Source organism: Brassica oleracea, chromosome C6, assembly GCF_000695525.1.
Source record: "Brassica oleracea var. oleracea cultivar TO1000 chromosome C6, BOL, whole genome shotgun sequence".
Taxonomy (NCBI): Eukaryota; Viridiplantae; Streptophyta; class Magnoliopsida; order Brassicales; family Brassicaceae; genus Brassica; species Brassica oleracea.
In genome coordinates, this window is record NC_027753.1 from 35998085 (window position 1) to 36022429 (window position 24345).

Here is a 24345-nt window from a genome sequence, read left to right on the forward strand (position 1 = left end):
TTTATGGGTTTTAGATGAGTTTTCGATGATACCTGAAAACTTTTGATGGGTTGATCGGTCTATCAGTTAGAGATCTTCCTGGTTAGCTGATGGATTGCTCGGAATTATTGTTTTTGTTGCTGCTTGTTGGAATAGGAGACTGGTATATGGTTGAGAGAGATTTTGGTTTCTGGAACAAATTTTCCGCCTGTATTGTAGCTGAGCGTGGGGCGCGTCCGAACTCCGATTGATGCGGGGTTAGCGGCGTTGGCTTCGTCTTGTCAAGAGCTTTAATTTGGTATTTGGCTCGTCGTCTGGATCCATCGGGGTTGAGGGATAGAGTTGTTTGAAGTTTGTCGGGAATTAGGGTTTTTACTGCTCGGATTTATTTCTGGTTTTTAGGGTTAGGGTTTATGAGAACAACGTCGTGCTGATAACGTGTTGTAAATGAAGTGTTGGGGAAATACTTCTGTTATCATTACTGTCGACCAGAAGGTCCATATATACAAGGTATTAGACCGTCATAAGGTCATGTTTATCATAACAAGATAAAGATAAGGATAAACACTATGTTAGAAATATACATGGAATATATATTAGATAAACACATAGTCTCTGTTTGTCTTTATCATGTCCTGGATTGGGCCTGCAGTACGAGTTGGTCCATGGTCGATCATCATTTGGTTTATAACACAAAATCTAAATATTTTAAATAACAAATGATTTTATATAGAATTATAGAATCATCAAACCAATAACAATAAAACCAATAACAATAGATTTCAATGAAAATGTAAAAATTTATGAACAAATAATACTAAACTCGAAAATTCTAAAATTCGTTATAAATTCAATTCCCATCAGCAGCACCCTAAGTCTAAAGTTCAAGTCTAATCCCATGATTATCAAATAGATATAACTACGGCCTTATGATGATCATAACATATCTATTCATCTTAAAATAAAGAAATATTAAATTGTAATATGAAGATATACATGTCATTGTTTCATTCATCGACTTACGTCATTCATTTTGAAAAGGACAGTACTATTATAATTTTTGAAATTATGTGCAAATGTGCCAGATGAGACAGGAATAACATTCAAATCGTATTTGATACTAATTTCGAAACTTAACTGGCCATGTATTATTTACCGTAGTTACATAGAAGTATCTCTAAGTTCTACACAAAGTGATTTAGTTAACCATAAATCATAACATCGTGTATCTAATTCAGAGCCACATGTTGATTCCAGTTCCTCAACAACAACAAAATGTCGCAAGTCCAGCCTAAAATGAAAAAAAAGTTAGAATCTGACTCACCAAGAGTATTTGAAAGTTCCAGGAATGGGGAAAATGTTAATTTGAAAACATATATTAATAGTCAGACTAATTTGCATGGTTCTGAGTTTATGCAGGCTTCAAAAACTGGTTATGAACCATTCAGAACCTATTTCTAAACCTTTTTTTAACACATTTCTAATCCTTTCTAAAACCCTCTTTGAAGGGTTCTGGACCTCTTCAAAGATTATTTGTGACAGAGTTTCTGAACACTTCATAAACAGTTTTGAGTTGAGTGTAATTTTGAGAAATAAAACGGTTTAGTAACCTAATAAGTCCATTAAGAACCGCCACCATTTTAACTTGGGATCGAACCCTCTTTTAAAATTTGAAATGTTTTTAGTACAAAACATAAATTTCTATGGACAATGGTCACATAAATGGTTAAACATGTATGAGAACTGAAGTGATCATAATGTCGGGTCCGATGACAGTTGGGAGCTTATAAAAAATGCATAAAAATAGTAAAGCGATAGAAAAGGGAGTGACATGCGTGGACCGACACAACACAAACAGCCATGAATGAAATTTGAGCACATTCACTTCTGGCCATAGTCGTCGCATGTGCTTCTTCATCAATTCCTCGTTAGCCTTCCTTTTTGCTTTTCCGTATTTAATTCACAAAGAAATAATAAAAGGTCTTCATTTTCACACAACTGAATTACATAACAATTGAGGTTTGTTGATCATTTAACTTCCATAAATGGAGAGGTATGTGTTTGTAAATAGACTTTATGGTATCGGTTGGTTCGTTTCACCGTTTTAGTACTAGCGACAGATAAAGCTCGGCATTACACAGCAACGTTTTCAAATACTCGTTAATCTTCGTTGAATCCGTGATGTTTATACCAAAGGTAAAAAACGAGCATCGTGCTTGATATATCATTGCCAATCACAAGAAACAAACCGAACTTTAAACATACAACTCAAGTATAATATGTATTATATTTTGTCCCATCAAATTTCAAACAATCCAATGATAATCAACGAAAAAAACAGATCCTTTCTCAAACAAAAAAAAAAAACAGATCCACGTGAAACAATATTTTTGGTACTATATTCGTTTGTTTTTTTGTTCTGACACATCTGCCTCCTTCACTGCCTCAACTTATCTATCTCTCTGTAATAACTTGTCTCGGTTAAGATTCTAATATGTAATTCGTTTGTACAATTAGGCCGGAGACTTATTATCCGAGATCCGGATTCGATCCGAGATCCGCTCCGGATCCGCTCCGAAAATAGGATATCCGGGGTGCCCGGATCCGAATCTGGATAGTAAAATCTTGGATCCGTCCAAACCAGATCCGGATCCGGATATCTTAATTTTTAGGTCCGGATATCCGGATCCGAATATCTTAATTTTTAGGTCCGGATATCCGAATCCGGATCCGTACTTTTAAAACACATTAACTTTTTAAATTTCATTAATATTTATACTTTATATAATAATATTTATACATAAATTAATTTTGTAATATTATATTTTAGTTTTTAAAATATTATAGACATATATATATATATATATTTATAACTCTTGTATAAATATTTCATTTATGTATTATTTTTAAAATTTTAGTTTTTAAAAAAAAATTATTATTTTTAATTATTTTTGCGGATACGGATCCGGATCCGGATATCCGCGGATAATATAATATAGAGACGGATATCCGAAATCCGGATATCCGGAAACCACGAATCCGGATCCGGATATTAAATCCACGGATCCGGATCCGGATACCCTAAATTTCCCGGATATCCGGATCCGTCCCAGCCCTATGTACAATATCAGTAGTAATAAAAAGTTATTGTAATTATATAAAAAACAAAGAGGCCTGGTAACTTCAGTTAGGCCCAATTTTAAGCCCATTTTTCTAGTGTGCAGCAAGCAAAACCGAGAAAGGGGGAATCACATTTGCTAACGGAAAGCACCAAACTCATCCAGCAGAATCAAATCGGAGAAAATGGGAGAGAAGAAGGAGACCGTGCCACCGGAATACGATGTCAACGCTAAGTGGGACGCGTGCATCGATCTCACGACCCGCCGTTTCGTCTACTCCTCCCTCGGCGGCGCCTTCGCCGGTCTCCTCTTCTTCAGTTCCGTGTTTTCAATTCGATTCTCGTTTTTTTTATGAATACTTGTACTTAATTGATGATAGATGATTAGCGATTTTGCGATCTTAGAACGAATTGAAGAAACACACGATTGGTAAAATTAGGGTTTTTAAAGTGTTCGTTTGTGATTTACTGTAGGGAGTCCTGTTACGAGATGGGCGTCTATTGCATTTGGTGCTGGGATTGGTATTGGCTCTGCTTACACAGATTGCTCTCGTGCTTTTGATACACCTCCTGCGATTGTAGCAGAGACTTCTTCTGTATCTCAGGTTAGTCGGATTTGCTTTTTTTTTTTTTGTATTGGAATCGGAAATTGATTACTGGGGGAGCTAATGCTTGAGAAGATTGTCTGAGATTATAAAGGTTATTATTATGGATGGTTATATTAAATTGGGAATCTTGTTTTGTGGTTAGACTTTTGTAATTTGGTATCACATCTCTAGATACATGCATCCTTCCCTTGCTAGGGTAACATTGATTCCTCATTCTGAGGATTTTCTTGGTGTTAGTGGTTTTTTGCTACTTGAAAAAACAACTGATTGGCTTGTTTGTGTTGTATTTGTAGTTGCAGCTTTTTAATGTGCGATTAAGTAGAGTTATACAACAAACGGTTCTAACTGCAAATGTTGGTGTTCGCTAATACAGACGTCATGATTGTACATGACTGTATATATTTATCATTTTGGGGGTTTTACCTTGTGAAACAAATGATCCATGATAAAGAAGAGGAACATGAGGTTTATTTAAATCTCTCTTTTTCTTTAACTCCTTGTTGTTGTTGTTGCAGGCAGCAGCAGAAGAGTAGAGAAGAGGATGATAAAGCGGCAAGTAAGTGAACCCATGCGAAGATCAGCAGGGTATTCAGAATCACACAAATGATTTGTTGAAATGTTTCCTAAGCGTACCAAAGGGATGATGAGTCTTTTGAGATTACTGCCAAAAATGTAAAACCTTGATTATCTTTTATTTATTCTGTTAATCGTTTTGAACAAATTAACCTCTAAAATGTTATATCAGGGCATTCTAGTTGCAATAAAAGAAACAACAATAATGGTGATTTTGCTGAATATTCATAAGAGACAAAAGAATTAAAAATATGTCCATGCTATAATAACGTAGGACGGATGTGACAATTAAAGCTTATTTTTTTCCGTTTTCTCTGGAAGAAAAAAAATATAGTTGTTGTTTCAGACTATACTATATGTTGTATAGTATAGTAAACATATAGTATAGTCTAGTATCGTACAGTTTGGTACAAGTTCTACACTGATTTCAAAAGGAAAATATGGTATAATTGGTGAAGTTAAAAGAAAAATATGGTACAAAAAGAAATGCATAAGGTTAGGTTCAAAAGGAAGCATAACAAACATAAGTTACATGTGCAACGAAACTAGAAATATGGTGGCCGTGGGAGGCACCGCAACATAGTTGTTGTTTCAGACTATACTATATGTTGTATAGTATATAGCGTACAGTTTGGTACAAGTTCTACACTGATTTCAAAAGGAAAATATGGTATAATTGGTGAAGTTAAAAGAAAAATATGGTACAAAAAGAAATGCATAAGGTTAGGTTCAAAAGGAAGCATAACAAACATAAGTTACATGTGCAACGAAACTAGAAATATGGTGGCCGTGGGAGGCACCGAAACATATTTGTCAGCATTTATGTTGCTGGAATACACGGGAAGGAGACAATACTATATTCAGTGTAGTATGGACAGATCGTTAAAAACCATAGACCTCCACGTTCAAAGGAATTCAGTGTCTGTAATGAGAGTTATTGAACCATAGCAAATAGAGAACCCGGGGGAAAATATGTAATTTTAAAGATAAAAGAATAGAAAACACGATTGTTTAGTTTGATGAAAGAAGGAACACATAATATAATTGAATATGTCTGACACAGCGTCACTGCATAAAAGGCCCCTGTTAGAAAAATAATAGCAAGCCTTTTGGTGGCTCTGCATAGTACATGTAGGACATGTGATAGAAAACGGATATGGTTGAAAGAGAATTTTAAAGCGCAATGGGAGGACAACAATATATGCATAATGTTAAAAACTAAAGTATACTAGCACTTTGTTTATACCTTTCGGGAAGTTATGCACTAGTACGTAAAAGAGATATTTTTATCCATTTTTACTATACATGAGAACGAAATAGTATGCATGGCGTCGTGAAAGGAAGTGAAAGATGTTGTACTATAGGTAACATAGTATACTATGGTAACCTATACACAAACAGATCAATCATTTTAGTGTATTTCACAATGATGTAACCAATTAGGGTTGCAAGTTAGTGTTACAGCTGCGCAACTTTATACATAGCAACCTTAATAGGAGTCTAGTTTAGTTTCGTCCTAAAATTGATGTTGCGAGAAATGTGTACACGATAAACACAAGTAGTATTCAAGATACATTAACGAGAAGACAAAGATTAAAACATATAACAATAATAAGTATTATTATGACAGAAAATGTAGGGTTCCCATTAGTATTATTTTTTTGAACTGCGACTCAGCCAACTGTGACTCATCAAATTGCTCCTGCTGAGCATCTGAAAGAGCTACTTTAATGCCTTTATCCAACGCAAATTGAAGTAATTGTTGGTTCTTTTCCGTTCAGTATGTTTGAACTCTGTCTGATACAAACGCTCGGGCAACCCTAACTCCTCCATCCTATATCAGGAAAGGGAAATTGTCATGATCGTCAAACCATGTAAATTTCCTATTCAATTGTGTATAATAGTAAAGTTTGCTATTGAATTTTGTATAATAGTATATACATCATAATACAAATATATACTAATAAGTACATGCGGTATATGTTATTGGGATTATGCAAAGGGACAATTGCAACACAACTACTTTACAATAATCTACCAACATGGTTTAGCGGAGACACTATACAATTCCAAGTATATATTTGCAGGTACAACACAGTTCTTTGACCATACTACAAACATTCCACACATAGTATAGTCTGAGCATTCAAAACCATCAAATCCACTGAAGCTTACACCTACATTTTTCAACTAACATCTGTTAACTGTGCATACATACATCTATATGCATGACAACAAAATTATATATGCTAAAAATATCAGAAAAATACAACTTCACATTCACCAACAAACATGGTATACATCGATCTTGCAAAAGGGTGAGAAGTGAAGATGATGAATCATTTACTCTGTAAAGACAAAATCATGTTTTCTCTTTTTACGTACAGACAAGGGTTTTTCGTAAAAAATCATAATAATATATAACATATCATAGCGATAAAGAAGTAATGTAATGGTTATATACTTAATTTTCCTTGTGTTATGGACATGAGGCCAAATTTCTGCAACAATAAATCCTCAAACTTCAACAAGGTTTCCTTTAAGATTGGGAATTTTTTTTTTTAATTATTCAATGCCAAGAGGTGTTCAAAATTTACAAACCGTAAATAAGCGTAAGCACGTCTTTGGTTGACACGAGCGGGCCCCCATGGCACCGACTTTAAACCATCCCGTGATGAATCAAGAAAGGGATATTTAATTTTTCTTCGTACGAATTTCAGACAAAAATAGAATAGAGAACGGGCAAAGGAGGAAATGAATGGGCCGCCGGAGAACGATCTTTGCTCGATATGTCATTCCCACTTCACTGCACCTTGCCAAGCCAATTGCTCTCATTGGTTCTGCGGTTACTTCTCTCTCCCTCTCTCCCTCTCTAGTCTTAGCCGGAGAACGATCTTTGCTTGCGGTTACAAGCCAATTGCTCTCATTGACATCTTGATTCGGTTCTGTTCCTCCATGAGATCGACTTTGACTTTTTCCATTCATTTCCACAGAAGGAAACAATTTTGCTTACGTGCTCTCTCCGATCGTTTGCCAGCTAATACTGACTTCTTGTTATGAATATGTGATTCGTGTTTCATTTAGATTATCAAGTGCAGAGTTCTGAATAAACGATACCAGGCTTCCTTTTTTGTTTGACTTTTTTTTGGGACATGTTCTTATTCGGACAGTGATGTTGTTTAGTATGATTACACTTTCTTGTATAGGTTGTCTCAATAGCTTCAGTGAGTTTCTTTTACTAATACAATGGACCTTCTCTGCTTCATGCTAATGTCTTTAAGACCATTGTACTCTATTAATCTTTTCAACTATATCCTTTCGTTTGCGTCTTGTTCTCTCAGTGAGTTCCGTTCTATATGCTTTGAACTGGTGTTTAACCAAATACAAAGCTCCCTAGTGTCATTCATCTTCACTATGTTTATATCGACTCGATTTTTTTGTTTTGCCCAAGTTTGGTTTGTGAGATTAGTTTGTTATGTATCTTCACAGCTCTAGTATGAAGTTTGCTTGATTACCATTGCAGACTTGTTCAGATTGCACCGTCTCTTTAACTCTCCTTTGCTCGTTATTTTATAGGAAATTGCATAATGCTTGTGTGGAGGCATGGATCTACACTACAGCCATGCAAATGCCCCTTGTGTCGTCGTCCCATAAGTTTGCTTGTTCCTACAGAAGACACTATCAGAAACCGTAGTGACTCTTCAGTTTCTGAGGTTCTTGCTAATCTTGAAACCTACAACCGATACTTTGGTGGACGATCAACTAGTTTAATTCAGGTAATTTATTTTTCTATGCTTGCACTCTTAAGTCAAATTTCTCTTACTGAACTTCTTTTTCTCTTGCCAGAGGATGCAAGATCTTCCCTTCTTACTTCGAAGATTGTTGCGAGAAATGATGGATCCTCAAAGAACCCTTCCTCTTGTCATCAGAGCTCGAGTTTATATCGCAGTTAAGCTCCTACCGAACTCTTAAGTTTTGATTTCTCTGTTATTACAAAATACTAGTATTGTTGTGGGCTTAATGTAGTTTCTTTTCATTGGATGCAGATGATTCTCAGTGTTGTTTACATAGTCAGTCCAATAGATATCATTCCAGAAGGTGATTCATCATTTTTTTCTTTATCTTACTAATCATTATATACTCTCACGAATCATTTTTCTCATAGGAGTTCTTGGGGTAGTCGGTTTGCTTGATGATCTACTCATAGCATTGATTTGTTTCCTCCATGTTGCTGCTTTGTACCGCTCGGTTCTCTATTTCCGTCATACCGGTTCCTGAACCAATAAATGTTTTTGACATTATGTGCCTATGTTTTGTCTTTGTCTTTGATCACTTAACCTTTAGACATGATCGTGTTCTGTTTTGACTATGGAAACTGAAATGGGTGAGGATGATAGGACCATAGAACAAAAATCCTTGGACCACAAATCAATAATCATTCTAGGTTGTATGCGCATCATCGTTCCTGAAACCTACGGATCAGTCTTTTTGACCGTTCCACCCATGACTCAGTGTCACTTGTGGTTTGACTGAAGAAAAGGTTGATGGGATCATAGGATAAGAACAGGAACTTGATTTTCACTCTTAATTCGTTGCCAGTAATCCAATTATCTTTCACAAGCATCAGTATTCATTACTAAAGCGAAACCATTTACATTGAGTGGTCCTCTTCTAGAAACTTTGATGAGTTTAATACCTCAGTGACTGCTAAAAAGTCATCCATGTGCGGCTCATGATCCATCATGAAAGAATCAACGTCGTTTCTAGCCCAAGTCTCACTTAGCAAAACCAGGTTATTGCAAATGGATCTTTTATGGTGAATATGCGAAAAAGCAAAAGTGGTTTCGCATTAGTCTCCAAGTGTTGAACAGTTTCTTCCAGTCATAGAGACAACACACTGTGTCACGGTAGATGAGTGGACCACAAGATGGAGCCACCACTTTTTTGTCTCAACATGGTCACACGTGCATAGACATAGGTCGACGAGGCTTGTCTTCACATGTAACACTCAGAAACACATACGCGTGAAAAACTCATCTTTTTAATGTGCATGTACCGAAAGTGACGTTGCTCCACTGAACTCACCGCCTAAAACTAAAACCCATCTTTAAAACTTGTCTCCTATATTCTAGCCTCCATCTAAATTAAATGCATTCGCAACAAAACATATCTATATTTTTTCTTCATGATTCAGCGAGATTGTAATCAATATTTTCCTTTTAGTGGTACTTATTAGGCCTGGGCAAAATAACCGGAACCGAAGAACCGAACCGAAATACCCGAAACCGGAACCGGACCAATACCCTCAAATACCCGAACGGTTCCTATATTTTTATATCCGAAATAACCGAACCGAACCGGAACCGAACCGAGAACCGAACGGGTACCCGAATATATAAAAATATTAATTATATATACATATAACATCATTAAATATATATTTTAAATTTAAAATTCTATTAAAAGTATCTGAAAATCCTTGATGATAACTAAATTATTATAAAGTATCCAAACTACCCGAAAGTATCCGGATAGTTTTATCCGAAATATTCAAAGTGATCCAAAATATCCAAAAATTTTATGTAAATCATCTTAATTATTTGATATTTTACCCTAAATAACCGATATTTTATCCAAATTATCCGAACTACCCGAACTATCCGAACCCGAACCGGATCCAAATGAGAACCGAACTTTTTCTGGATATTTTCCGGTTCCTACATTTACTATCCGAACCGAACCGAACCCGAAACTATCCGAACCGAACCAAACCGAAAATAGGTCAAGTAATAAATGGATCCTCTGGCTCCTATCCGAACTACCCGAAACCCGAAATACCCGAACCGAACCGATACCCGAAATGCCCAGGCCTAGTACTTATTATGGCTATTACATAACCAAAATATACGCATAGTAATTTAAAGAACTGCCCATGAAGTTGCATAATGTTATGTCTTGTAAACAAGTGTATTTGTAATAACGTGAGGCTGTGTTATTAGAGGTATGGAGACAGTCCAGATATGCTCTTCTTTATCTGCTTCTCCTCTCGATCAATATTATTATCATTGTTGGACGGTCCTACTCTACGAATTATAGATGGTAGACACCCATCACATTTACATTATTGTATACATTTGTAATGTTAGCTAACGTCGGCCCTACTTTCACTATTTGGCTAGCTATTTTCTCCTCACAGAAACCTCATTTATTTAGTGTTAACTTCTATTTTATATAATATCAGCAAACTTAGTGATCGTTTCCTGCCAATAATGTCTTTACATAGTGGAAATTGCAATTTTTGATATGTTGTGCATGGAAGATCAGCTATTTTATAAATTTAATGCATATAAGATCTTTGAAAACAAAACTGTAATAAAGTCTATAGGGATTAGCGGACTCTATTTTTCTGTATATTGATATCATGCTAAAAAATGTAGGAGCTTATATAAAGTATCGATTCATTTGAGTAAACTCCAACGAATTTATAATTCATAAATAGTATATAGTAAAAAATGAATAGTTACAATAACATAAGGTTTGTCTCTTACTTTGTTACCTTGATTCACTAATGCATCTACCAATCTCTACACTTGGGAGAGAAAAATATATACCAGAGTTTCTTGAATATGTTTCTACCATATCATCATAGAGCTTCTTGGTTTAAACTTTAAAGTGGCATCCACATTCCGATCCAGTCCACGCCTCCACTTCCGGCTTCTGCGAAACGCAACAGACAACTCCACAAACAGATTTTCTACCAATCCGCGAGGGGCGCAGGAAGACGGCGTTGGATTTACGGCGAACGCCGGAGCTCAAAGCGAGACGGAGCTGGAGGGAGGTTGGAGTCCACGTGGCGGTCGCAGAAGCCATGGTTGGTGGTAAAGAGAGGATAAGAAAAATCACGAGAGAATCGGTAAGAAATTCTCTTTAACCCGTAACACGGAAGCGGTGCTCAGAAGATGGATGGACCGCCTTGTCTAAGCTCTGGTGGTCTCTACCGCTGGAGGGAAGACGCGGTCGCAAGAGGAGTGGGTGTGGTGGGCCTGTCGTATGGTCAGTGGTGATCCGGTTCTTCGCAAGAGGAGTGGGTGTGGTGGGCCTGTCGTATGGTCAGTGGTGATCCGGTTCCCGGGAGACAGAGGCTTGCACAGATCTGTCGACGCCGGTTTTATCTCGGAGGGGTGGAGGCTTTGACAGCTCCGCCGTCGTCGGTCAAGTTTCCGGGATGTGAAGGTATGTTCTTCCTTACGTCGCCGGCTGTGGTGGTCCGTTACTTTGGACTTGGTTCCTTTATGTGTGTGAGTTGTTTGGCTCGCGGTTAAGTGGGTATAATTGGATCTTGGATCTCAATCGGATGAGAAATTGTTGACATCGGTATACTCTCTCCGAGTAGAAGAAGGAAAAGCTTCGATGATAGCTGTGCTTCTAATCGGGAGCTCTGCATGTTTTGAGTTCCGGCGAAGCTAAGGGCAAAAGTGTGGTGTTTCTCCGCCGCCTGTCCAAAGTGTTTGGTGGTGCAAAGTCGGAGATGATCTCACGTGGTCGATGAACTCTCCGGCGTGAAGACTTGGTTGCGGAGAACAACTACGGAGGTGTGGAGGCTCTGCAGGTTAGGAGCTCCGCCGAAAAATGGTGTCGGTGGCCGTCTCGTTTCGGTGCGACTAGGGCGATACGCCCGCGTTTGTGTATTGGGCCGGTTGGGCCGTACTTTCCCTTTTGGCTTCGGCCTGTTCGTTGTAATTGGCCGGTTTGTATTATGGACTTTTGTTTCAGTACGCTTGCACTTGGGCTTTGGCCATGGGTTTGGCTCATTTTCTTTTTAATAAAATTATCGACGGAAAAAAAAAAGTTTCTACCATATCATATGTAGGGCTCCAATATGGAAAATGACATGGAAAAGAAAGTAGCCAATGTGAAAAGGGAAGGGGATACAGGCATACAGCTGGGGGAGTCAGCATCCAAGATCTTTCTATGATTCGGATTTCATTTCTCCTAATAATTTAAACCGTATCTCTTCCCAATTAACCGATATTAACTATAGAATCAACTAATAAAGAGAATCTAAACCTAGACTTATTTTGACAAAAAAACGTAGACTATATAAGAAAATTGTAGAAGACAATAGTGTTGCGTTAGTGCTATTGTCACTGTTTGTTGTTGTTGTGTATGCACAAGAAAATGTTTTTGATAAAGAAAATACCAAGTTAGTATATAGTAGCTCCTATAAATTTACTACACGATAAGGTTACTTCTAAGATAAGTTAGTTGTTATCAGATGTTTACTTGATAGATAATAACCTCACAGTACTTTTAACTTTTTACTTTGTGTGTTTATGGCTAAACAGTTTTATAGAGGGATAACATTACTCTTTGACATGCATCAAAGAGACTGACCAATTGATAGTTTCCATAATAAATCGGTAAATATTAATTGTAGATAAACAAGAGTTAGGTTCTGATCAAAGGGATAAAATTGAGCGATGGATGTAGAAAGAAAAGGATAATGAAGAGGTTAAACGATTCTTATCATACTTCACTTAAAAGGGAAATCCACGCAACAACATTTTTATTTTCCTTTTTTATGTTCTTTTAGTTTCTTTCCAGACTGTAAGTGAATATTAACGGTGCAGAAATAATTGTTCCTTTCTGCCTAACTACTCGGAATCTATTCGATTCGTTGTTCATATAAAATAACTCCAGTAACCTTCGTATGTTTTCAACTACACTAAAACCTTTATAAATTAATAATGTTGGCACTATAATATTTTATTAATTTACAATTTATAAAAATTTTCTTTTCTGGATTTTTATTTTAGAATTATTTTTATAAAATAAAAAAATAATTGATTTTACAGTCTATACATTAATTAAAATTTTGAAATTCTAATTTCAGATTATTTTTATTGTATTATTTGGTGTATATAAAATATAATTTATAACATTTAAATGTGATTTAGATATAGTCTTACTAAATACTAGCAAAATATATTGAAGTGTTAAGAAAATAAAAAGATAATTCTTTTGTGAAATAAAGAAAATAATGCAATTGTTTGTTTGTACTTACATAAAATGTATATATACAAAAATTATTTTATGATTTTAACGGGGCCATATATTTACATAAGATTTTCTAAAATATTATTATCTTATTATTTTATCGATTTGTATCATATTTTGAACTGGTACAACTCAGGACCAGAAAAATTTATTAAACTATCGAGCATTAATTTATAGAGTTTCTACTATACATCACAAGTAACTATAAATAATGCGTTATTTTTTTGTTTTACTTTATTTTATTTTTGTTAATATCATATTCTGTAGATTATGCTAAAACTAAGGAAATTTCCAACATTTTGATAATAAATTTATCATGATTAATCTAACAACTATAACCGCAAAATGGAGGTTTTTCTGTATGTGACCATTAAAAATAATAGTAGCAAAGAGAAAATTAATGAAAAAAAAAACAAAATTGTAGTAAAGCAAAATATAACATTTGTTTAAGTGTTTTCGGATTTAATAGAGAATAGTTTTGTTAATGATTTTAATCAAAAGAAATGAGAATGAACCCTGGAGAAAACCATTCCTTATAAATGATGTTAAATTTAACTAATAAAGATGAATTAACTATTTTCACTCATCATATTAATTACCATTTAGATCCATAGTCTCAAATATACAATCTTTTGGTGTTTGAATTATAGTAGAGTGGATTTTTTTGTTAAAATATTAAAGGTTGATTTTAAATATTAGGTTTCCTTTTAGAAAAGTTTGAATGGTTTAAGTATATATATAAATATATCTAATAGCACAGAAAATGACTATTTTGTCAATTTTATCAAATTATGTATATAATTGCAGTGAATCGGCTAAAAGGTATTGCTTATTTGCATCTTTCTTTTGATAATTCATATCATTATAAAGTCGAGAAGCATTTGGATTTCTAACCAAGAATGGTATACTTCACCCAAAAAAGTCTAAAACATAATTTAAATTTACTTTTTACTGTTACAAAACTAAATCTTGATAATAATAATAATTTCATAAAATTTATATAATCATATATAATATTTTTAAAATGTTAAATTAAATTATGAAATAAATTTAATGATGAGTTTATTTCTAATTATATTTTTCCAGATATATAAAATTTACTTACAAAATAAAAAGAAACGTATAAGGAAAATATAAGTAAAAAATAAAACATACTATATAAGGAAAAAGAAACATTTTCTGCTTTAAAAACTTGTTGATGTAAATACATATTCTGAATGATAGTTGTAATCCTCAAGATTTAAGGAAGTTCAACAACTGAAACTATGCATGAAATTAAAAGATATGAATAGCTTCAATACTATAAGCATTTTTAATGGTTGACTTCATTTTATTTTTTTGAAATAAATTTCATGATGATTTATTTTTAATAATAATTTTACAAATATATAAAAATATTGATCTGATGGCAAAAAAAATATTGATCGACAAAATAAAAATAAATATATGAGGAAAATATAAGGAAAACATAAACAAAAATGAAACATTTGACAATAAAAGCCTTATTATGTATCTATAAGTTTTCTGCTTTGAATACTTTTGGATGTAAATGCATATTCTGAATGACGTTCATACCAATTGAAGTTATGCATGAAATTAAAAGATACGAATTGATGTTCAATACTAATCTCTCCTCAGATCGACAAGTTGATTTATTTAAATGAAGATAAGTTTCTTTTCTCTCGTATCATTTTGTATATTTTTTCTGTCCGCCTCTATTGTTATTATCATTTATATGGTTTTATGACATATAACTTTCTTCAAATTCCTTTACTACCCATTCGTATGAACAACTGGACTGCTTAGGAACCTGATTAGTATGTAGATACAGGCCTGGGCATTCGGGTCTTCGGATCGGGTTCTGGTCGGATCCGAGTCCTTCGAGTTTAAGAGTTTCAGACCTGATAGGGTAATTTAAAATTTCCGGTTCGGGTTTTTTCGGGTTCGGGTTTTTTCGGGTCCGGGTCGGGTCGGGTCTAGGTCGGGTCGGGTCTTAGATAGTTAGACCCAATAGGGTAATTAGAGTCTGTCTATTCAGATTCGGTTCTGTTACGGATCGGGTTCGGTCCGGGTCATGTCGGGTACAATCCAAAAAAATACCTAAAACACACAGAAAATATCTGAAAATATTTAAATACTAAAAAAATATGAGAAATTTTATATAAAATCTGATCCAAAGACATGAAAATATCCAAACTTTTATCTGATTATCCCAATTATGTTTTTGAAAATCTAAATTTTTATCGGAAACCCAAAACTTTACCCAAAAACTAAAATTTGAAACTTAAAAAAATATCCATAATACCAAAAATAAACTGAAACATCTATATATACCTAATATATACTAGAAGTTTTGGGTTTTCGGGTACCCCACTCGGGTCTCGGATTCGGGTCGGGTCAGGTCCAAGACCCACGGGTCCTTCACAACAAGACCTAATAGGGTAAAGGGATCGTATCGGTTTCGGATCGGGTCATGATTTTTCGGGCCGGTTTCGGGTCGGGTCTTCGGGTCCGGATAAAATGCCCATGCCTATGTAGATATAGGGTCCGATTGTTGTTAGGGCTTTGTGGGATTAAAAAGTTTCTAAAGTTACTTTTTACCGATCAAACTTTTTTAAAAATTAATCATTCTAAAGTTTCTAAAGATAAGTTTCTCTCTCTTCTTTTGTGTTATTTTTTCTAAAGCCACTTTTGCAACTTTTTTTCCATATTTTTATTTTTTTACTAAAATATTTTATTTTCTTATTTCCTTCGTAACTAAATCACTTATCTAAATTTGCAATAATTTTATTAAAATTTAAGATTGACAAATTAATCATTGAATTTTTTTCTTGTTCATTTGAGATCCATATTGTACTATTTTACAATCATATATATTTAATTTTTCAAAAGTAGTATTATTTTATTTTTAAAATAAAATATTTAAAATATTTTTTCAAACTTCTACAATTTTAACTATCAATTTTATTTTAATAAAACTTAAACTAATAACCAAAGTCTTAACAACTAATTTTACAGCCATAATTCTAAAGGCAAAGCTTAAATCGAAATTCCTTACCAATTGGATTAATAGTGTTTTTTGAATACCCATTTGTCTGAACAACTTGGACGGTTTAAGAACCTGATTAGTATGTAAAGATAGATATTCTCTTACTTATATTACACACTAAAAATCGATGGAAGAATCAAGTACTTGTTACAGAGAAAAACGAATAGATCCAAATCTAGAGACATAAAACGAAAGATTATTAATGTTTACAGCGATTAAACTATTTTACATACATTTTTATAAATTGTTTATATTAAAAAAAAAATATGAGCACCGTTGGATTTTATAATGATCTGAAAGTGACGCTAGCTGTAGAATGGAAAGAGCATCATCACCCACGCACACAAAATCAGTATACGTAGATGATTTGTGTCCAAATTTATTTAAAAATAATAATGATTTCCACAAAATATATGGTTAGAGTCGATTTAAGATAAAACTAAACCCTGATGAATTTTCAGTTTTTAATTATTTATTTTATTAAATAAACTATTTGTAATATTCGTTCATATTATATTCATTAAATAAATATTTTTTTTTGCATCTTAAACTATCTATTTTTTTACGAATGTGTAATATCATATAAAAATATTAAAAAATGAGTATAGAGTTAATTAGATAATTTTAAAAACAGAAATTTTTCTTTCGTGTGCGATATCATATAAATAATGATCCGCCCAGTTAACAAAAATCATGATTATTTTATGTGTAATTTTTTTTATTTTGACCATTTCCTTAAAACTATATTAAATTTTACATATTTTAATTAGAATATTTTTAATATCTTTACCTTTTTATTTGAAATGCAACTCAATATTTTTTTAACAATTATAACAAAATATTTAAAAAATATTTTTAGAATTTGTTTGAAAAATATGAAAATTACATTTTAAATTAAAATTATCCTAAAATATGATAAGTTTTGATGTAAACGAAAACTCAAATTATGTCAAAAATAATGATATTCAATGATAATAACAATTTTAATTGATTATTTTTAAAAAAATACATTTACAAAAATATTGTTTGAAAGAAAATTCATTTATCTTTCAAATATAAAATGAAAATATTATAATTAAATAATAAAAATATAAATAAAAACCATAAATTTAACAAATGACAACTGAGTTATATTATGCTAAAATTTTATTTCTAACAATTTATCAAATGACAAATGAGTTATGAACAAATAATACCATATAATTTTTAAAAACATAGCCATTTTTAAATATTTTTTGAATAAATAATTATTTTTAAATTTAATCAACTGAAAATAATATCCGCACAATTGTGAGAGTCAAATTCTTGTTTTATTGATGCATGTTATATATTAGTGCTGCATGTTTTAGGTAATATATTAACGATGCACATTTTAAAAATCTCCATTATTAAAATTATGCACGTAAGGATAATTCATGAGTTTTTTTTGGTTGATTAAATGACATTATGTCCAAATTTATTTAAAGATATTTCATTAAGATAGCTGAAAAAGACAAACAATAAAATAGGAAGTTTAAATTCATTTAAACATATTTCATTAATGTAACTGAAAAGACAAGTAATAAATTAGGTAGTTTTATTCGTTTTTAGTATATTTCGTAAATGCAACTGAAAAAAAAAAAAAAAAAGTTTAATTAATGAATTAAAAACATTTTCAAATGGGTACTTTTCTTTTTAATAATATAGATGACAAAAATGATTTCCACAAAATATATGGTTAGCGTTTTTGGCTCCATGTCTCACGACAAGCTTCTCTTGACTCTTGTCTTTTCTCTCTCTTCTCCCAATCTTCAAAATATATATCTCTCTTATTTCATGGATACATCCTTCTCTGTATCTGTTCTTCACAAACTTCTATCTTTTGTGATAAACCAAAAAAAATAATATGCCTAATAATTTATTAACATCTTAAGAATCAGCTGATCTGGTGTATTCAAGAACCCCTCGAAATCAGAACTTCCGTTTTGTTGTTCCCCAGAGATTTTCTTAGAAAGTGGCCAAAGAAAGTCACTAAAAAGTGTTTTTCCTTTTTCTTTCAGGAAACCACAAATCAAAAATCTTCTCAATACCCTCTTTCTTGTTTTCGATTATGTTCTCTCGAATTTACCTTCAACAGATTTAAGAAGGATCGTTCACCAACCTGAGATTCTTGGTTTCTTTCTTTTCTCTCAGGTACAATTCTTCATTAGTTTTTGTTTAATTAGTTGATTTCCTGGTTACGTTTTGAACCTTTAAGCCTCTCATTCAATCTTTAACTCAATCTATGGTTATTTTATAAAGATTTAGCGTATAGATTCAATGAAAAACCTGGAGATCTTGTAACTATAAATTTCAAAAGAATTTTAACATTGGGAGGTACTAGCTGTAATAAATTAACAAATACTCTCCGTTTCTAAACGTAACTAGTTTTAGCAAATTTTTTTTTTTCAAAATATAATAGTTTACATATTTTAATGCATATTTTTTATTTATTGGATATTATGTGACCAATAAAATAATGTTAAGTTTTTAATAATTGGTTGAATTAATTGGTTAAATCATATATTTTGCTTTTAAGCAAAACTACTTACAATTAAAAACGGAGGGAATAGTTACTTTATCCACTAATTTTGATCTGTGATCTCTTGATTCTATATGTAGTTTGATCATTAATCCTTCATATACACTCAATCCTCAATATTTGGTTCTTTTTCACTAAAAGTCCAATGCTTTTTAATAATCTGCTTTACTTTCAAAACAAATGATTCAACTATAATCATATAGTTGAGGAAACTAACCTTTCTGCACTGTAATGAGTACCTTTAAAGCTCACTTATGGAGTTTGTTTATGTTTAGCACATAAGCAAACTTTATATGTCCATTTACATACTTATAAATTTTGTTCTTCAACTTCATGTTTTAGTATACCCAATCAGTTTATAGTATTTAACAACAAAAAAAAACATTATTTGCATTTAAATAACTGGTTTGCAGACTTGTAGTATACCTGACGTATCTAATACAACTTTTAATTTATTAATTATTTAAAACCTGGTAAGAATCACATGAACCTCTTTTGACAAAAAAAATCTTTATTATGATTGATTCATTTGTTAAAATATTCATATATTTATGTATGGGATAATTTCATGACCACCCACGTACGCATTAGTGTATTTGCTTAGATGATTAATTGTGATATTTTAGTATACACAAATTTTCATACCAAGTTAAATACAATATTGTGAAACTTTGTAGTGGTTGGTTTGTTGATTTCATATCTTTTTTTTTTAAATGTAGGAGCGAGTGCGTCGACCAGTCCATGATGAAGACCTGAGCTAGGCAATTGTCCATTTTGCCCTTGAACATCGCCATAAATGACGAGAACACCTGACATCCGACGTGGCATACTCGCCACCGTAACCGCCACGATTCTCCTCTCACTCTTCCAGCCAACTGTCGTTGCGACCGTTGAGAAACAAGCTCTGTTTCGCTTTAAGAACCGTCTCAACGACCCTCACGACGTTCTCCGCTCATGGAAACCCTCCGACTCTCCCTGCAACTTCCACGGCGTCACGTGCAACCCACTCTCCGGCGAAGTCACCGGGATCTCTTTAGAAAACGCGAACCTCTCCGGCACCATTTCTCCGGCGATCTCCTCTCTCACAAAGCTCTCCACTTTATCGCTCCCCTTCAATCTAATCTCCGGCGGGATACCGCCGGAGATACTCAACTGCACACACCTCAGAGTCCTCAACCTCACCACGAACCGTCTCTCCGGTGCCATCCCTGACTTCTCCCCTCTGAGTAACCTAGAAGTCCTCGACGTCTCCGTGAACTTCCTCACCGGAGAGTTTCAGAGCTGGGTCGGGAACTTGACTCGGTTGGTCTCACTCGGTCTCGGTAACAACAACTACCAACAAGGCGAGATCCCCAAGAGTCTTGGCGCCTTAAAGAAGCTGACGTGGCTCTACTTAGCTAGATCCAACTTAACCGGAACCATTCCGGACTCCATCTTCGATCTAATCTCTCTCGACACTTTCGACATCTCCAGGAACTCGATCTCCGGTGAGTTCCCAGTCTCGATCACGAGACTGGCGAACCTCACCAAAATCGAGCTGTACGACAACAGACTCACCGGCGAAATCCCGCCGGAGATCAAGAACCTGACTCGTCTCCGAGAGCTCGACGTCTCTATGAACCAACTCAGCCGCGCGTTGCCTCGGGAGCTCGGAGCTCTCGAGGAGCTGAGAGTCTTCCACTGCCATCAAAACAACTTCACCGGAGACTTCCCTCCCGGTTTCGGAGAAATGCGTTTCCTCTCTTCGCTATCAATCTACAGAAACAACTTCTTCGGTAACTTTCCGGCGAACACCGGCCGGTTCTCGCCGTTGGACACGGTGGACATATCCGAGAACATGTTCACAGGTCCGTTCCCTCGGTTCTTATGCCAAAACAACAAACTACTATTCTTGCTCGCCTTAGAAAACGATTTCTCCGGCGAGATTCCGGGAACCTACGCCGGTTGCAAGTCTCTTTTAAGACTCAGGATTAACCAGAACCGGTTTACTGGTCACGTTCCCGAAGGCTTCTGGTCTCTGCCGCTAGCTAAGATGATTGATCTAAGCCATAACCGTCTCACCGGAGAGATCTCTCCTCAGATCGGACTCTCGACGGAGCTGAGTCAGCTGATCTTGCAGAACAATAGATTCTCCGGGAAGATTCCGAAGGAGGTAGGGAAACTGACGAAGATAGAGAGGATTTATCTGAGCAACAACAGTTTTTCCGGCGAGATTCCGACGGAGCTCGGAGATTTGAAACAGCTGTCTTCTCTCCATCTTGAAAACAATTCATTAACAGATTCGATCCCTGTCGGGTTGACGAACTGCGTCAGGCTTGTTGATCTGAATCTTGCTGAGAACTCGTTGACCGGTGAGATCCCTAACGGTTTGTCTCAGATCGGTTCTTTAAACTCGCTAGACCTCTCGGGGAACATGCTAACGGGGGAGATACCTGTGAGTCTAGTGAAGTTGAAGCTGAGTTTTATAGATTTGTCTGAGAATCAGCTCTCAGGAAGGATACCACCGGATCTTTTGGCCGTGGGAGGAGTCACCGCGTTCTCACGCAACGAGAAGCTTTGTGTAGACAATCATGACGTCAAAGAAAGCGAGAAACATGTTTTGAGTTTATGTACTGATGACCAGCACGTGCACAAGAACCGATCACTAGATGGGACTCTCTTGTTCTTGTCTCTTGCAATAGTCCTAGTGGTGCTAGTCACTGGTCTTTTCTCGTTGCGTTACAGATTAGTGAAGATACGTGAGGAAAATAAAGATATCAACAAAGCAGATGCGAAGTGGAAGATTGCATCTTTTCATCAGATGGAGCTTGACGCTGAGGAGATTTGTAGATTGGAGGAAGATCATGTGATCGGAGCTGGAAGTGCGGGGAAAGTGTACCGTGTTGATCTGAAAAAAGGTGGTGGGACGGTGGCGGTTAAGTGGTTGAGGAGAGGAGGAGAAGAAGAAAGCAATGAAACAGAGGTCTCTGTTTCAGAAATGGAGATTCTTGGGAAGATCAGACACAGAAACGTGTTGAAACTCTACGCTTGTCTGGTCGGAAGAGGTTCTAGTTACTTGGTGTTTGAGTTCATGGAGAATGGGAACTTGTATCAAGCTCTTCGCCGGAATATCAAAGGTGGATTACCTGAACTAGATTGGCACAAGAGGTATTGTTTGGTCTCAAATGGTTTAAGTATGGATCCAAGACTATACAATAGATAGATAAATGTTTTGAATATGCTGTCCCTTTTGTCGAAACAGGTATAAAATCGCGCTAGGGGCATCTAAAGGAATAGCTTATTTGCATCATGATTGTTGCCCTCCCATCATTCACAGAGATATAAAGTCTAGCAACATTTTACTTGATGGGGATTATGAGTCGAAAATCGCCGATTTTGGAGTTGCAAAAGTTGCTGACAAGGGATATGAATGGAGCTGTGTTGCTGGGACTCATGGCTACATGGCGCCTGGTGAGTTTTCTGAAGTTTTAAATTAACCATCACTTTGTTTTTTTTTTTTTACGTTTTTACTTCAAACTGAATTTTTATTTGTTGTGATTATCATGTGATGTGATGACTGTAGAGCTTGCTTACACCTTCAAGGCGACTGAGAAGAGCGATGTGTACAGCTTTGGCGTGGTTCTTCTAGAGTTAGCGACGGGTTTTCGACCAGTGGAAGACGAGTTTGGAGAGGGCAAGGACATCGTTGACTATGTGTTCTTTAAGATTCAACAAGATGGGAGGAACCTTCGGAACGTGTTGGACAAGCAAGTTTTGTCAACTTACGTAGAAGAAAGCATGATTAAGGTTCTGAAAATGGGTCTTCTCTGCACTACAAAGCTTCCGAGTCTTAGACCAAGCATGAGAGATGTCGTGAGAAAGCTTGAGGACGCTGATCCATGCGTCTCCAATTCTCTAGACAGAACCGGAAAGATTACAGTATAGGTTAATGAGTCGAGTTAAGTTGATTACCTGTTTTGGTGAGATTAGTCACAAAAGTGTGTCGGTTTGTTCACAACTACGAGAGACTATTTCTACGTTTCTATTAAATTTGCAGCGAAAAGTCAAGAGTTATTTATCCAGTAAAACATTAAAAAAAAAGCTAAATAAATACAATTTGACCCAAAAAAAAGAAAAAAAAAAGCTAAATAAATACAAAGTATACTGTAAACCAGGTTCTTGTCAAGCAATCTCATAAACACAATGATATGAGCCCGTTTTGCGTGAGAAACCCAAGCTTCCTCTTAATCCTAAGCTTTGTTTTAGAGATTAAAGTTAACTTTTGAAAGGTTTTTTATTATTAGTCATATGAAATCTTTATAAAGAGATAAAATTTAATGGTAAAAAGAAAAATGCCTAAACCTAATGTAAGGAAACATTAAAACCAATGATAAAAGGGAAAATCATCAAAACTCTTAGTGCACAGTATCATAATCAATCCTAATTCATAAACTAAGAATACCAACGCTTATTAATTAAGTTGTCTTAATTGAATTGTAATTAATCTATCCGTAGTTATTAATACGAATAAGGAAATAAAGAATTCTAGTTTTTATATAATGCATTGATTGTGATTGTGTATCAGCTGTCTTAATAATTTTAAGTTTTTTTTTTTTTTTGGAACGCATCTTTCATTCAATCTAAAGGTTACATTGCAAATAGTTCAGCAGAACAGAATGCATACTTTGCCAGCGCATCTGCATTAATATTACAGGCGCGGGAAATCCAAACAAAGGAAATAGAAGAAAACGTTGCATCAATAGTGGTGATGTCAGCCACAATGCCATAGATTTCAGAATGGACTGCTCCAGAGATGGTGAATAACTGAATATAATGTGAGGTGCAGAGTGCAGGTGTTCTAAAGATCTTAAATCATGCAAAAGTTGACGCTTCGTATAGTGTACACAACACAATACACAGAGTGGATCTGGCTTATAATCTCATTGTGTTTTGTATCTAGAGTTTAATTTTTGTTATGCTGAGATTCTAGTAATTAAATAACTACTAAATATGAGGGTTTTCTATTACATGACAATGTGATGACTGGTATGGTGAGGTATCATATAATCACCGGTTTGTTTATCTCTTTTTGGATTTTAGATCTGATGTAATCACCCGTGTTTGGTCGATAATGTGTGTTTGGATAATAAAATTTGAGGCGACAAAAAAAAGGAACCATGGCATGTTCGCTAAAGAAAACTCAAACCCTGCAACCTATTTGTATAGCTAATTACAGATTGCACTGTCTCTAGGGAAATATATACTATAAAGGATGACTTTGACTCTTTTTACAGCTAGCTAAACTCCCATGCTGTAACTATTATCTGCACTACATATCATATAATGTTTAAATAAGATCCCTACAATTCCTTTTTTTATAGTTTTGAATGGAACTATGATCAATATTAGTCCCACTCCCAGC

At 34.7% G+C, this 24345-nt stretch overlaps 3 protein-coding genes across 3 annotated transcripts; all 3 read left to right on the forward strand.

The window, feature by feature from the left end:
• Positions 1–3197: 3197 nt before the first annotated feature.
• On the forward strand, positions 3198–4502 carry LOC106298747 (MICOS complex subunit Mic10-like). The gene is made up of 3 exons (XM_013734895.1): positions 3198–3415; positions 3572–3702; positions 4221–4502. Exons 1-3 carry the CDS (start codon positions 3283–3285, stop codon positions 4236–4238), a joined length of 282 nt encoding a protein of 93 aa, XP_013590349.1. The 5' UTR covers positions 3198–3282; the 3' UTR covers positions 4239–4502.
• A 2410-nt stretch (positions 4503–6912) lies between these two features.
• Positions 6913–8666, forward strand: LOC106298647 (E3 ubiquitin-protein ligase RNF170). The gene is made up of 5 exons (XM_013734781.1): positions 6913–7123; positions 7855–8054; positions 8125–8226; positions 8325–8376; positions 8444–8666. Exons 1-5 carry the CDS (start codon positions 7033–7035, stop codon positions 8554–8556), a joined length of 558 nt encoding a protein of 185 aa, XP_013590235.1. The 5' UTR covers positions 6913–7032; the 3' UTR covers positions 8557–8666.
• Positions 8667–18139: 9473 nt separating this feature from the next.
• LOC106300171 (receptor-like protein kinase HSL1) lies at positions 18140–22997 on the forward strand. The gene is made up of 4 exons (XM_013736263.1): positions 18140–18556; positions 19664–22091; positions 22186–22394; positions 22507–22997. The coding sequence occupies exons 2-4, from the start codon at positions 19741–19743 to the stop codon at positions 22866–22868; spliced, it is 2922 nt and encodes a 973-aa protein (XP_013591717.1). The 5' UTR covers positions 18140–18556; positions 19664–19740; the 3' UTR covers positions 22869–22997.
• Positions 22998–24345: the final 1348 nt, after the last annotated feature.